General features: G+C 38.3%; 1 protein-coding gene across 9 annotated transcripts in view; it reads right to left on the bottom strand.

Moving 5' to 3' along the window:
* Positions 1-14,153, bottom strand: part of RIMBP2 (RIMS binding protein 2) — a 489,205-nt gene that overhangs the window by 160,952 nt on the left and 314,100 nt on the right. For all 9 annotated transcript variants that reach the window (XM_031948402.1, XM_031948398.1, XM_031948399.1 and 6 more), the window contains exon 8: positions 1,995-2,084. In XM_031948402.1, coding sequence (XP_031804262.1) covers positions 1,995-2,084 — 90 coding nt within the window. The remainder of the gene's footprint in view (positions 1-1,994; positions 2,085-14,153) is intronic.

Raw genomic sequence — 14,153 nt, 5'->3', positions numbered from 1 at the left:
TTTCGTCTCTTTATCCCTCATGCCTACATGAATATTTGTTGATCAATCTGACAACTAACGGATTGAAGGAGAACTCCGGTATTGAGATCAGACATTTTAATCTGGAGGTGTAGACCCCACCCTTTGTTCTTTGCTAGCTATTGAGGAGCAAAAAAAAAAAAAAACAAGCTTGGAAAAGGAAAAAAAAAAGTCAAACAAAAGCTCTGGCTGACTTAGTGCTTTGCTTGTTGACTTTTCCAGGGCCCTATCTTTCTTTATCTGCCTCTGCCCCTTTCTGCTCCCTTAAAGCTGTGCCAGCAGATTCTATTTACAAGGCTGTCTCAGTGAGGGATCAAGTTTCTAAACTTCCTTTTTAAGGAAGAAACAAGAAAGAGATATACAAGGTACGGACTGTGGAGCCAGAGATGTTAAATGATGGCACGTGTGGGGGCTTTATTAGAAAACCTGAGCCAGACTCCAGGAAGGGAGGCAAGGAATCTGTGAGCCTGCCAAGAGGTCTTATTCACAGCTCTGACTTGGTTCCAGCGACAGCTGCCAAACATTCACCGAGCAGCATTACTGAGCAAATGCTCTGTGTTCCTCAGCCTTGAACAAAACAGTTTTTATTTTTAAAACGTGTGATTATAGGGATAAAAGAATAAAACTTAAAAGTGTGATCTGTGATTTTAATCAAACTAGCAAGCAACAATTTTATAAGCCCTTATTAATCTCCTGTGTATTAAGCACACAGGGATACAATGATGAAGATTGTAAATTGGCCTCTGCTCCCAAGGAACTTATTTACAATCTGTAAATCTCATTTCTACACTGATTTCCTCATAATCGCTAAACTTGATATTTGCAGTGTTTCTTTTCGATGTCTTTTAAATCTGACTACGTCCTTTATCTCAATCAACAAGGATTTATGGATCACATTCAAGATGCCGGGCATTGGGGATTGTAAAAATAATAATGAAATAGTACTTTCCCTTGAAGAACTTAAAATCTATTAGAGGAAACAAAAAATATACCTATGAGATACAGAAGCTATATACACATGCATATATATATGTAAATATATGCATGTGCATCCATACACACACATATGGAATGAATACAAGATCATTGTAGGAGGGAGGACATGATCAGATTTAGGTGCTAGACATCCGAAAAGGAAAAGGCAAGATGACTCAGCTTCCCCGTCTAGAGTTTATTTTGGCAGAATATTTTGCCTATTCAAAGTATTTTATGAAGAATGGAGACTCACCAACTTCCCTTCTCAAGACGTATCAGTCTGTCTCTGACAACTGCAATTCTACCATTAGAGACTCATTCCTTTGGTTTAAGGCTATGTTCCACCTTGTCTAAAAATGAGCACATCTAAAACTGTAAACAGGGCTTTCAAACTGAATACAGCATGTTGGGATAATCGGGTTCCCCCAGAAGTCCTGAGAGGTAGCCTGGTACTCTGGGAAGAACAGTGGGAAGCTTTCTGTTCAAGTGCTGATATGGATACTTAATACCCATGTGAGCAAGGCTTGGTTCTGTGACTCGTTTAGGGTCCCTGGATGGTGATGATAATTTTTAGACCCTTTCCATCGCTGAATTTTTGTGGGGAATGCACTTTGTGGGCCAGAATGCTGTAGAAAGAAATGTTAGCTCTCCATAATCTTATGGATATTTTCCTTACAACTGAGTGCCAAGTTTTTCTGTTTTGATTGTGTCTCTGTGTGGGCTTGTATTTATAGCATCATCATATCAATCAACGCGCTTTCATTAAGCATGTTCTAGACACTGGGTATATAAAGACAAAGACTAAACTGAAATCTTCATTGTCTTCTTCTGCTGGAGCTTATGCTTATGCTTCTTTTCTTTCTCTTCCCCTTCCTTCATCATCATCATCATCATTGACAGAATTCCTATAAAGACCTTACTCTGGACCTTGTGTCTAGCTAAATACTATGCTATATAGGGTGATTCCCCCCTTTATTAGATCAGTCAGTTCTCATGGTTACCTGCTCATATTGCAGTGCCTTGTGGGAAAGGTTAGCATACTGAAGTCTCAGGCGACTCTTCCCTTGTGCAGCATCCTTCAGTTCATGCTCCTAGGAGAGAATAAAATGTTCCCATGAGAAACCTTTTGTACAGGTCTTACGAAGTCAGCTGGGTGGATGGAGGTAGACATGATCAGAATAACAGTAATAGTCAAAATTAACAGAGTGGTATAAATGAGAGGCAATGTAGAGGTAATGTTCTGAGTTCAAATCACACTCCTGACTAGCTATATGACATTAGACAAATCACTTAACTTCTCTGGACCTTATTTTTCTCATTTGCAAAATAGAGTTGATAAGACCTATAGTTTCCACTTCTCAGAATTATATATAACTTAAGAAAGGAAGGCTTAAGCACTTATACAGTATCAACTAGTGTGCTTTTGGAGGCAGCTATGTGGCACAATGGATGGAACATCAGACCTAAAGTAAAAAAGACCTAAATTGAAATCCAGCCTCTGACATTTACTGGCTATATAATACTAAGCAAGTCCCTTACCTCAGTTCACCTCAGTTTGCTCATCTATAAAATGAGCTGCAGAAGGAAATGGCAAACTGCTCTACTATCTTTGCCAAAAAATAATTCAAATGGGACCAAAGATGTGAAAACAATTGAAATACAATACATTTAGTGATAAAATTATTTACAAATATTCTCATTTGATTCTTGTAACAACCCCATGAGATAAAAGCTATTGTCAGCTCCCTTTTAGTAAAAGTAAAAAAAAAAAAGGAAAGAAAAAAGAAAGTTTACTAAAAGTAAACTGAGACAAACAAAGTTTAATTGACTTTGTCTCCTTGACTCCAGGCTCTATCCACTGTAGTACCAACCTACCATAAATGAAATAATGTGTGAAAGCACTTTATAAAGCTCAACTCACCATACAAATGTGGTTCTATAGATTGCAGAGCATATATTCCATGTCATTATAGAGCTATATGTAAGAATTCTGCATTCATTGGTTCCCTCAAATATTTCTAGAAGTATATCAGGACTTGGTTAAGATCATAAAACAAGTTATTGGAAAGCTTGGAATTTGAATCCATAGCCATCAACTCCAAATTTAGTGGTCTTCCCACAACCTGATGATAAGATAATAATAGTTGCTTTTCCAGATTCTGGAGTGAAGGGTAAACAAGAAGGTCTATTTCATGGAGTACTCTCTTAGGGAAGTCAACTTGGGTAGAATGTTATGGTTGAGCTTCCTAGAAAGCTAGAGGCTGAATTAACCTACTCTTGATAGAATGCAAGGGACAGGTGAGCACATGTGATGGCACAGGAGAGGAAAAATTAAATCATTCTGCCTTTTTCCCTTTTGATCTGAATGAACTTGGGCAAGTCACCTACAGTCTTTGAGTTGCAGTTTCTCCATATATAAAATGAAGGGATTGATTAAAAAGTCTCTGAGGTTCCTTCTGTTGCTAGGTATGTGATCCCATGATCTCCACAGGAAATTCAAGGAAGGTGGCCGGGTAGTTTGGCCTAGATACCAATAATAACAACTCACTTTTATATAGCAGTAAAAGATCTACATTAATTACCTAGCAATCAATCAATAAACATTTACTAATTATATATGCCAGGCACTGTGCTAAGCACTGAGGATATGCAGAAAGATAAAACGATAGTCCCTCCCCCTCAAAGATCTCACAGTGTAATGTCAATTAATTTTTCATTTGGGGTATTTTTTCCTCATAACATAATGAATCAGAAAATGGGAACATTTTTATTCCTGTTTTATAGACAAGGAAACTGAGATTCAGAGAGATGATATGATTTACCCAAAATAAACCAGCTAATAAGTAGGGAAGTCTGTACTAACAGTAGGGACTTATTCCCAATCTTGGGATCTCACCACTGCCTCTTTGAATAGACAATGTGGCTTGGTGTAAAGTGCTCTGACTGTGGCTTCAGACAAACTGGGTTCTTTCTGTCTCTGACATTTATTACTATCTGGGTGATCTTGGAAGTCATTTGCTTCTCAGTTTCCTTATCTGTAAAAAGTGATGAAATTGAACTAGACAGCTTTTAGGGTCATAAAAATCTATGATCCCCTGAGTCTTTTCATTTCACTATAGGGGATGGCGCTAAGGAGTTGTTAACAGTCAGGAAATATGATGTTTCTGGTTGAATGAAAAGGCATTAATTATCATCTACTATGTGTCAAACAGGTTGCTAAGTGCTAGTCATTTCTGCCTTGCCCAGAAACCCTGAGGGTCTTCCCCTCTCAGATTCATTTATTTCGAGTTTTGGATTAGGTAAAAGAGGAGATTCTTTGTCTCAACTGCTACCTATGCTTAAACACTGAATGAGTGTTGCCTCAGTTAAACAAAGACCAGTTAAAGACCTTAGGGTAAAAAGGCCACTGCATCTAGGGACTTCTCCTGTTGTCCTGATCTATATCTTGCCACTGGACCCAGATGGTTCTGAAGGGTAAAATGAAGCAGGTAACCTTGCATAGCTCTCCCTTACTGAAATCCAACTCACTGCACATCATGATCCTCTTTGAAAATGAAGGACAAAAAGCAACGTACAAAACAGGGATAGTTCCTGCTCTCAAGGACATTTTCATAAGAAAAGGCAATATACATAGGTGAATAATGGCCAGAGAAAGAGATTTTATAAGGAGAATATTGAACTGATTCAAAGGGCAGTAGACTGGCCTAATCTTTCCAGATGCCATAATAATATTCATTTGGTTACTGTACCCAAAGTACAGTATAGGAAAGTACTTACAGCAAGGGAAAAGATTGGTAAGTGAGAGCAGAGGGATGTTCTCTGTGGCAAATGGGATGGTGAGATAGTCAAAGTAGACAGGTATGGAGCCTGGTGTAGTAAATAAGTGAGTCTGTAGTCACTATCAATCAATCCAGAGTGGGAGTGAAATGATCAATAAATTAACTCCTCCATGGAATGGGCTTTATGGTTGACTTAGGGTAATGAATCCAAAGGTTCAGTCACTTACAATGGTATGGTAGCAAAGGAATGGGAATAAATACTAGATTTTGCATTACTTACTTGTGTATATATATTCCCGATGGAACATAAGCTAATTGAGGAACAAGACTGTCACTTTTGTCTGAAGAGGGGGAGCAGGAAGAAGGGAGAGAGCAAGAAGAAAAATGGGGAGGGAGATGAAGAAAAGGAGGGGGGAAGTGAAGTGGGGCGAAGGGGCAGAATAAGAGGTAGAAAGGAGAAGAGGAAGGCAGGGAGAAAAAGGAAAGGGAAAAGGTGAAAAGAAGAGTGGCTAAAGAAGGGATGATAGAAAGGGAAAAAGAGAAGGAAAAAAGGAAAAGGAAGACAAATGGAAGAGAGGCAGAGCAAGAAGATAAAAAGAGAGGAAGAAGGAAGGGAGAAAGGAAGAGAAAAAAAAGAAGGAAGGAAGTAGAGAGGAAATGAGAAAAAGGTGAGAAGGAGAGGAGGAAGAAATTCTTGGATCTAATAAAACCTAAAAGCTTTTGCCTGAATAACAGGCTTTTTATGGGTCCAGAATAGGCTCCCTGTTGGCTATCAATTCTATAAAATGCAAATCCCATATCTATTCTTCACTATTCTTTGTGTCCCCTTTGGGATCCTCTGTTGGTGGGAATATTACTTTCACTTGACTGTATGTGAATGCCTTCTAATTAAGGTTGATTTTACATCCATATCCCAGAGTAGCTGAGACAGTGATTCAGAACAGGTCAGTGCCATGGTGATAAAGAAGAAATCTCTGCTGAAAAAAAAACCAGATGAGGGGAGGAGAAAGTCAAAACCACAGAGATCAGCTCTTCTCAATATTAGTGCTTTTCTTCTGCCAAAAAAAAACAACACCTGTTTTTGCACCTTGGAATATAACACTCAGGATGATTATGGCTTCCTGGCTTTTTAATCTAAAGAACAAGAGTTTAGAATCTCAATTCAGTTTGAATGCAATCGAACAAATATTTCCTAAGCACCTACTATGTGCCAAGAACTAAGTCAGGGGCTGGAGATGCAAAGACAATAATGTAACAACCTCTGCCTGTCCTCAAGGTACCTATATTCTTTGAGAAATACACTATGTATGCAGACAAATAGATATAAATTATATGGAAAATAAATACAAAATAACATATGAAAGTAAATACTTTCATAATACTTTATGGAGGCAGTTAGGTGGCACGATGGATAGAGCAATGGGGCTGGATTCAAAAAGACTCATCTTCCTGAGTTTAAATCCAGCCTCAGATATATACTAACTGTGTGATCCCAGACAAGTCACTTCACTCTGCTTGCCTCAGTTGCCTCATCTATGAAATGAGCTGGAGAAGGAAATTGTAAACCATTCTAGTCTCTTTCTCAAGAAAACCCCAATGGGGGTCATGAAAAGAAGGACATGACTGAAAAAGGACTGAACAATACTTCATACATGCAAGGAGAATTCTCAAACATGAGAATAAGAAAAAGCCTTAAAAATGGAGAAGAAGGAATCAAAAAGTCCTTTTGAAGGAAGGGGTACCTAAGCTAAGCCTTGAATTTAGCTATGGTTTTAAAAGATGGAGGTGAGAGGGGAAAAGATCTAGTTCATGCAAATGCATCGTGATGGGAAAAGAAATGCCATATATGGTGAAGAGTAAGCTAGACAATCTGGCTACAATGTAAAGAAAGGTGTAGGAGAATAATATGAAAATAGTAAAAAGACATGATGAAATCAAATCATGAAGCACTTTAAAGTCCAAAATGTGAAACCTGTATGAAATCCTTGAAGCAATGGAGAATCACCAAAGCAGGTGAGTATAATGGTCAGACCTTGGAATATCAATTTGGCAATTTGCTGTATAGAGCCTGGGGTCAAACTTAAACAAAGATGGGGCAAACTAAACAATATAAGAATCTAGAGTCTGCATCTTAACCTAGAAAACTACATATTATTATTATTATCTATTTTGTACTGTATTTTTATTCATTTTGCTAAGTATTTCCCAATGATGTCTTAAGCTGTTTGCTCTGGCATTTGAGTTTTGCGGACTGAATCTGACACCTCTAACTGTACAGAACAGCTCCGAGAGAGAAGAGGTGATAGACCAATTAGGAAGTGATTACAATAATCCAAGGAAGAGATAACCAGGGTGGTAACTCTGAGAGTGAACATAATGGGTTGGATGCCAGAGAAGTGATATCGGGGAATAAAAGAAACAGATAACTTGTAAGATTTAAATAACATCTGACCTTTGTACTCTTCTGGGAGAGAACTGGACTCAGACAAGCCCTTACCTATTACTCTCTATTAAGAGAAATATTAACACCCATTTTCTATGTGAAATCACTGAAATCAGGGCCAATTCCAAGCAGGTAGAAATTGATTTATCGATCTATGTCTATATTTATCTATATGTATATATCTCTATTTCTCAAAATCTCTATATCTATCCACCTATTTATCTCTATGTATATATTTTATCTATATCTATTTATTGATATATATATATATATGTCTCTACACATATGTATACACATACATATACACATATCTCTGAGTCTTTGTCATATCAGGGTACCTCCTGTTCCCATTATTAACACCATGCTTTGGGTTTTTGTGTCTCCGAAAGTTGTCTATATTACCAAGGTGGACTACGCATTAGTCCATCGCTCACTAAAACAGTCACATAATTCATAAGAAATGGAGGCTTAGATAGGGGCATGGGACTTGGCCAAGGCCACATAGCAACTAAATCGAGGACCTGGAATTTGAATTCAGGACTATTGACTCCAAAGCCTTTCTCATCTCCATGATGACCAACTAGATAGCAATCATTTGCACAAATCCTGAGATGAAAAGGAGGAAGGGTCTGTTTCATGGTGTGCTTTCCAGAGAGGGCACGCCGAGTAGAATGCAGAGTTGTCTAGGAAGGACTCAGGCTATCAAATACTACAAGAATGCAGGGATATAGGAGATGGAGTATGTGATCAAAAGCTAATTTTGTCCTGGGCCTTCCTGTCACTACATCTTAGGACCACATGAACTTGGACAAATGACAATCTCTCTGGACCTCAGTTTCCCCATCTACAAAATAAAGAGGTTTGACCAGAAGGCCTTTGAGTCCTCTTCCATCTTTAAATAAAGATTCCTTGATCCCAGAGCAAGATCAAGGGAAGTAGGCAGGTGATTTGGTCAAGATACCAAGAAAAGTTCACATTTATATGCAGTAGGAAATCTACAAAGTATTTGTTAGATAGCAGATAATTTCATCCTTATGGCAACCCAGTGAAAAAAGAATAATAGCTGACATTTATATAGTGTTTATAATGCACCAGACACGATGCTAACTTCTTTACAATTATCTCATTTGATCCTTAAAACAACATTTTGGGGACAGCTAGGTGGCGCAGTAGATAGAGCACCTGTGCTGAAGTCAGGAGGACCTGAGTTCAAATATGATCTCAAATACTTAATACTTCCTAGCTGTATGACCCTGGGCAAGTTACTTAACCCCAACTGCCTCAGCAAAACAAAAAAAAAACAACATTTTGAGGTAGGAACTATTATTATTCACATTTTACAAATGACAAAACTGAGGCAGACAACAATCAAGTGACTTTCCCAGGGTCACACAACTAGAAAGTGTCAGATATCAAATTTTGAACTCAGGGCTTTCTCACTCAAGGCCTGGCATGCTATTCACTGTACTGCCTGGTGCCCTTAGTAACCAATAATTATTAACCCCATTTTATATGCCAGAGAGCAAAAGAAATGCAAAAGGTACAACTGAGAGAGTGGGAGAGAAGAGAGACAGGAATAAAGACAAAGATAGAGATAGAGAAATCTCCATTCTTTTATTCAACCTATTTCCTCAATTTGGAATGTCCTTTCTATCAGCTCTGACTATCTGGTGCCACTTCCTCCTTTCTAGGAGGAGCTTGGACAGTAGAAAGATCAATAGATTTAAAGTTGAAAGACTTGAGTTTGAATCCAGACTCTGCTACCTACTATGTACTTCAGACACAAATCATTTCAACCATCTTGACCTTCAATATGACCTGTCAACCATAAATTAGGACCTGGAACTGACTTCAGGAGTAAGTGCTATTATAATCCCCATTTTCCAGATGAGAAAACTGAGGCAAATTGAGTTCATTTTTAATAAATGAAATTGAGACACAGAAAAGTTAAGTAATTTGTTTAAGGTAACATAATAAGTATCGGACAGGATATGAACTCAGACCCTCTTAACTCCAAAATGCAGCCTTTCCTAGATTCTTAGTGAATAGAAACTTGAACCACAAAGAGCCAACGCTCAGCAGATGCATCCAACGTTGTTCTCCCAAAGGCTTCCTCAAGGAACTCCACCTTAATAAAGCTTCTGACATTTCCATTGAACACTGAACCCTCTTTGATATTAAACAAAGCCTGAAACAATTAAGAGGAATTTATTGCAAGGAGTCCAGTCCTCAAGGAGCTTTCTTTATTGAGTGGGCTCTTAAAATTGAAGATCAACCAGGGCTCCTCTGGGAAAGTCTAGATGGACAAAATCTTTTCCAGGAAGTCTGCTGACCAAGGCTCAAGAGATTGCTTAACACTCTGGATGGTCCAGAAAGCATCTTTGGAGCTATGGCACTTTCCCTGGGGGTGTGTATATAATAATCATGACCACCTGCATTTCTAGAGCACTTTAAGGAAGCAAAAGTACCATAAGAACTCTGGGAAGGAGACACTCTAAACATTAAGAGATGACTAATTATGTATGAATAAATTGAAAAAAATGAATAAAAAGGCTCTTGGACTTCCCTATAATTTCAATCATTTATTAAGCACCTACTGTATACCAGGAACCATAATAGATAGCAGGGATATGAAGGCAGAAAGTAAAAGTGAAATTGAAAGTTCCTGTCCTCAAGGAACTTACATTCTAATATATTCCTCATTAGAGTGGGAAGTCCTTGAGAATGGGGACTGTTTTTGTTTTCTCTTTGTATTTTGTATATCACAAGTGCTTAATAACCAATCAATAAACACTTATTAAGAACCTAATCTGTACCAGACATTCTGTGCTAAGCACTGGATGTTCATTCTCTCTATAATTAATTACTCACTTGGTGTGAGGTATTTAGCTAGAAAGGTGAACTTTCTCCTCTCTCCAGTGGATGCTTGTACCACTATGAAGTTGTCTTTTTTTTCCTCAATGGTATACTCTTTTCCTATAGGTACCTTGGCTTGGCGTAGAATTGGCTATAAAGAGAGATAAAGATTCAAGTTCCTGCCCTATGAGGATCACTAGAAGGAACTATGGTGTTTAGCTAGAAGAGAAGGCTTAGAAAAGCACAAGACAGTTGTCTTCAACTCTTTGAAGGGCTGCCATGGAGAAAAGCGCTGACCTTGCTTGGCTCCAGAGGAAAGAATCAGGGATAATGTTTGAATGGTGCAAAAAAAAGAATAATTTAGACTTTAGAGGCAGCTGAGTGCCTCAGTGGGTAGAGCACAGGGCCTAGAGTCAAGATCTGCATTCAAATCCAGCCTCCAGTCAAATCTAGACTACTCACACTAGTTGTATGATGTTGGTCAAATCATGTAAGCTCTATTTGTCTCAGTTTCATCATCTATATAATGGGAATTATAATGGCACGTGCCCCTCCCCCCCAGGTTGTTTGGGGATCAAGTGAGACAATATTTGTAAAATTCATAGTTGTCACTTAATATTTCTTTCCTTCTTTTCTTCCTTCCCCATTAATGTAAAAACCATTTGTTACCTATGATGAATAGGGGATTCATAGATAGACAGACAGACAGATAGATAGAGACAGATTAGATTAGATGGCCAATAAGATATCTTCTAACTCGAAACTAATTCCTTCATGAATTAGGGATGATCTTCACCCTTAGTACAGAGAAGGCCCAGAGAAGGAGACCAACTTGATCACATAGCTGGTAAGCAACACTACTGGGATTCAAGTCCAGGTCTATTATTTCCAGATTTAATATTTTATCCTCTAGAGAATTCTACTGCTCTCTCCTCCTGAGCTGGGAATGGAATCCAAACAGGCTCCTTTCACTGAACCTCCTTGTTACACTCTCCTGTCCATAATACAGTCTTTGCCTCTTGGTTATGGCTGCCGAACAGCTGTGAATATAATAAGCAAATGTATTTTTAAAAGTAGCAAAATAGATTTTACAGGATTAGTATCAATTTGGGAGTGAGTCAGAAATATTACTAATCAGCTGCTGAGTAACGCCATCAGAGCCAGCTTGAGCCCAGATCGGCATGGTAGAGCCCACTCAGCAGAGGACCAGCATGTTAAGTGCAGAGACCATTTAACAAATGGCTAGCAAACACAGAGCCCAGAAATGGGTGCTTGCTACCCAGTTCTCTGGCTCTCCTCAGTCACGGGAAAGGAAAGAACATTCACAGAATCACAGAACCTCAAGAATAAAAGAGAAGATGATCACAGATTTCAAGCTGGAAGCTTAGAGATCCCTGAGTCCTACCCTATTATTTTCTAGAGGAGGAAACAGAGACTCAGAGAGGCCATGTGGATACCCACAGATGGTAAATGCCATGCAGGATTAAATCAATTAAATCCTTCTGAATTCAAGTCCAATATACTATTGATGTGAGCTATGATGTGGGGTTTAGCACCAAAAAAATGATATGATCTAAGATGTGGGGTCTGGCACCAAATAATGGCAGGCAGGGTTTGGTCTTGTGAAGAATTCACAATGGCCATTCTTTTTGGCAAAAAGTAGAGTTATTAAGGTTACAGTCAAAATGAAGGGATACAATAGACACCGGGTTTGGTAAATATGAAATAGAATGGAGAAACACATAAAATACAAGTTCCTCAGTGGAACTCACAATTACCTGTAGAAAGGGAGCACCCCGTGACGTTGGGGCAAGCCCTTAGCTGGCAGGCTAAATCCTGAAAGAGACTTAGCATCCTAAATGAGTTAGTTAGCTGTAAGGAGAAGTGGGGTTGGGAAACATAATGGAGTTAGGGAAGACATCACATGGCACGGGGGAGGAGAGTTAAGGAGAAAAACACCACAAGGCAGAGTACTGTGGCAGACTGACCCAAAGGAGGGCGGCCGCCATGGGATGGCCTACAAGTAGATTTCATAGGGAAAATGTAACCTAATGGACATGACTGGGATGTCTACAGAGCATGGATCTCAGGAGAATAATATAACTTGGATTTCAGACTGGACCACCTCCCCAAAAGGAGGGACCATGGAACTAAACTGATCTTGCCTCAGGGATCAGTTCTTTAGTTTCTCTTGGTCCAAAACACCACTCAGGACCTCATCATTATCACTGTACTCTTATGCAATAGTAGTCATCTAATCCAATATAGAATTAAACCATTTCTATATATATTCAATTCGTGGTCATCCAGCCTTTGCTGACAGACCTAGTGAGGGAGGAAATTTCTCCATCTCGAGGCAGGCCACAACACTTTGGGACAGCTCTAAAGTTTGCCCTTAATTTGATTCTTTACAGTGTCTATCCGTTGCTCTTAGTCTTAACTTCTAGAGCCAAGCAGAACAAACAAGATCATATGTGTAATTTTTTTTGCAAGGCATTAACATAAACAATTATCATCATCAAAAATCATCAAGTACATATTATGTGCCGAGCTCTATGCTAAGGTACTAGGGATACCAAAAAACAAAACCCAAGGTCCTTTCCCTCAAGCAATTTATTTTCTAATGGAAAGAACACACACACATAATAAACCAAAATGACAATAGCCAAATGAAACAGTACAACTGATAAAAACACAAATGAACAATGTTACTGACAACAGCACAACTGAACACTCTAATGAGACTCTTACAATAACAAAATGGAACATTGTAACTGACAATAACACAAATGAATAACAATAACAAAATTGAGCAATGTAACTGATTATATAATAAATAATTATTTGTGAATAATAATAATAAAAGTGAATATTATAACTAACACTGTAAGATTTATCCCAAAGAAAAGTTGGAAATATTCATTTCCCTTCTTTGCAGAAATGAGGAACTGAGCGTAGAACAATGTTCCAGTCTTAACATAGTGCCTAACACATTGTAAATGTATAATCAATAGTTGACTTGACTTGTTAGATTAGAATTCCATGTGTTTTAGTTATGTCCTCCTCCACACCTCTTTCTTTCCTGTTCTTGGTTATTTGGGTCAGAGGCAGGGGAAGGTTAAACATACATAAATAAAGATGATAGAAAAATAGAAGTTATTTACAGCAACAACAATTTAGTTTATGAGCTGCTAGGGAAATTGAACCTGCAAACCCATTTTTTACATTCTAGCATGATTTGTGGCCAGACCCACATTTCCCCTAGAAAGGGATAAAGAAGAGATATACATTGTCCTTCTCCTCCTTCTACTGTTCAACACTCTTCAATAGAGTTTTGTTGAGTTCAGGCTGTTTCTCCTGGGGCAGACGCCAAAGTAAATGAGAAATTGATGAACAAGTGTACCACTGAGCATGCCAGTGACCTCTCCTGTCGAAATCCATTTTCCTTATTTTTAGCAAAGGCAATTGTATGAAAGCAGCCACTAAAAATAATCTACTCTCCAGTTGTTATCAAAAATGTAAAAAAAAAAATCTGAAGCATAGGAGAGAAGCAGAGATAAAAAGCTTCCACTTTGCTAAGGACCAAAACAGTATCATTGAGGAGATGAAAACTACACTATAATAACCCAGCCTTGTTAACATAAGGGAACCAACATAAGGTGAGAAGTCAGGAGCATTCAGAGTTTGTGCTAAGGAACATAGGAAAAAATAGACTTAGGATAATTTCAGCAAACAGGATAAATTTTCAGAAATACTGAAGGAGCCAAATTACTTTGTCTAAGAAGCTCAAATTGGACACCATGTATCTACCCCACTGTCCCACCCTGCCCAAATTTTCTTATATTTATTATGCGTATATTATATGTATATACATGCTATTTCCCCCATAGAACGTAAGCTACTTAAAGTCATGGATTTGAAAAACATTTTTTTTAATTCCCAGCACCTAACACAGAGCCTAGAACATGCAAGTTGGAGATAATGACAAGGTTTATGACTTTATTGGTATAGGGAACTCCCACATGGAGATTGGGAGGAGTGTGATTCTTTACAAATACGGTTAAATCCCTTCTTTGCCATAA

Source organism: Sarcophilus harrisii, chromosome 1 (assembly GCF_902635505.1).
Source record: "Sarcophilus harrisii chromosome 1, mSarHar1.11, whole genome shotgun sequence".
Classification (NCBI taxonomy): Eukaryota; Metazoa; Chordata; class Mammalia; order Dasyuromorphia; family Dasyuridae; genus Sarcophilus; species Sarcophilus harrisii.
Note: the sequence above shows the minus strand (reverse complement) of the source record. Positions and strands in the feature narration are given on the sequence as shown.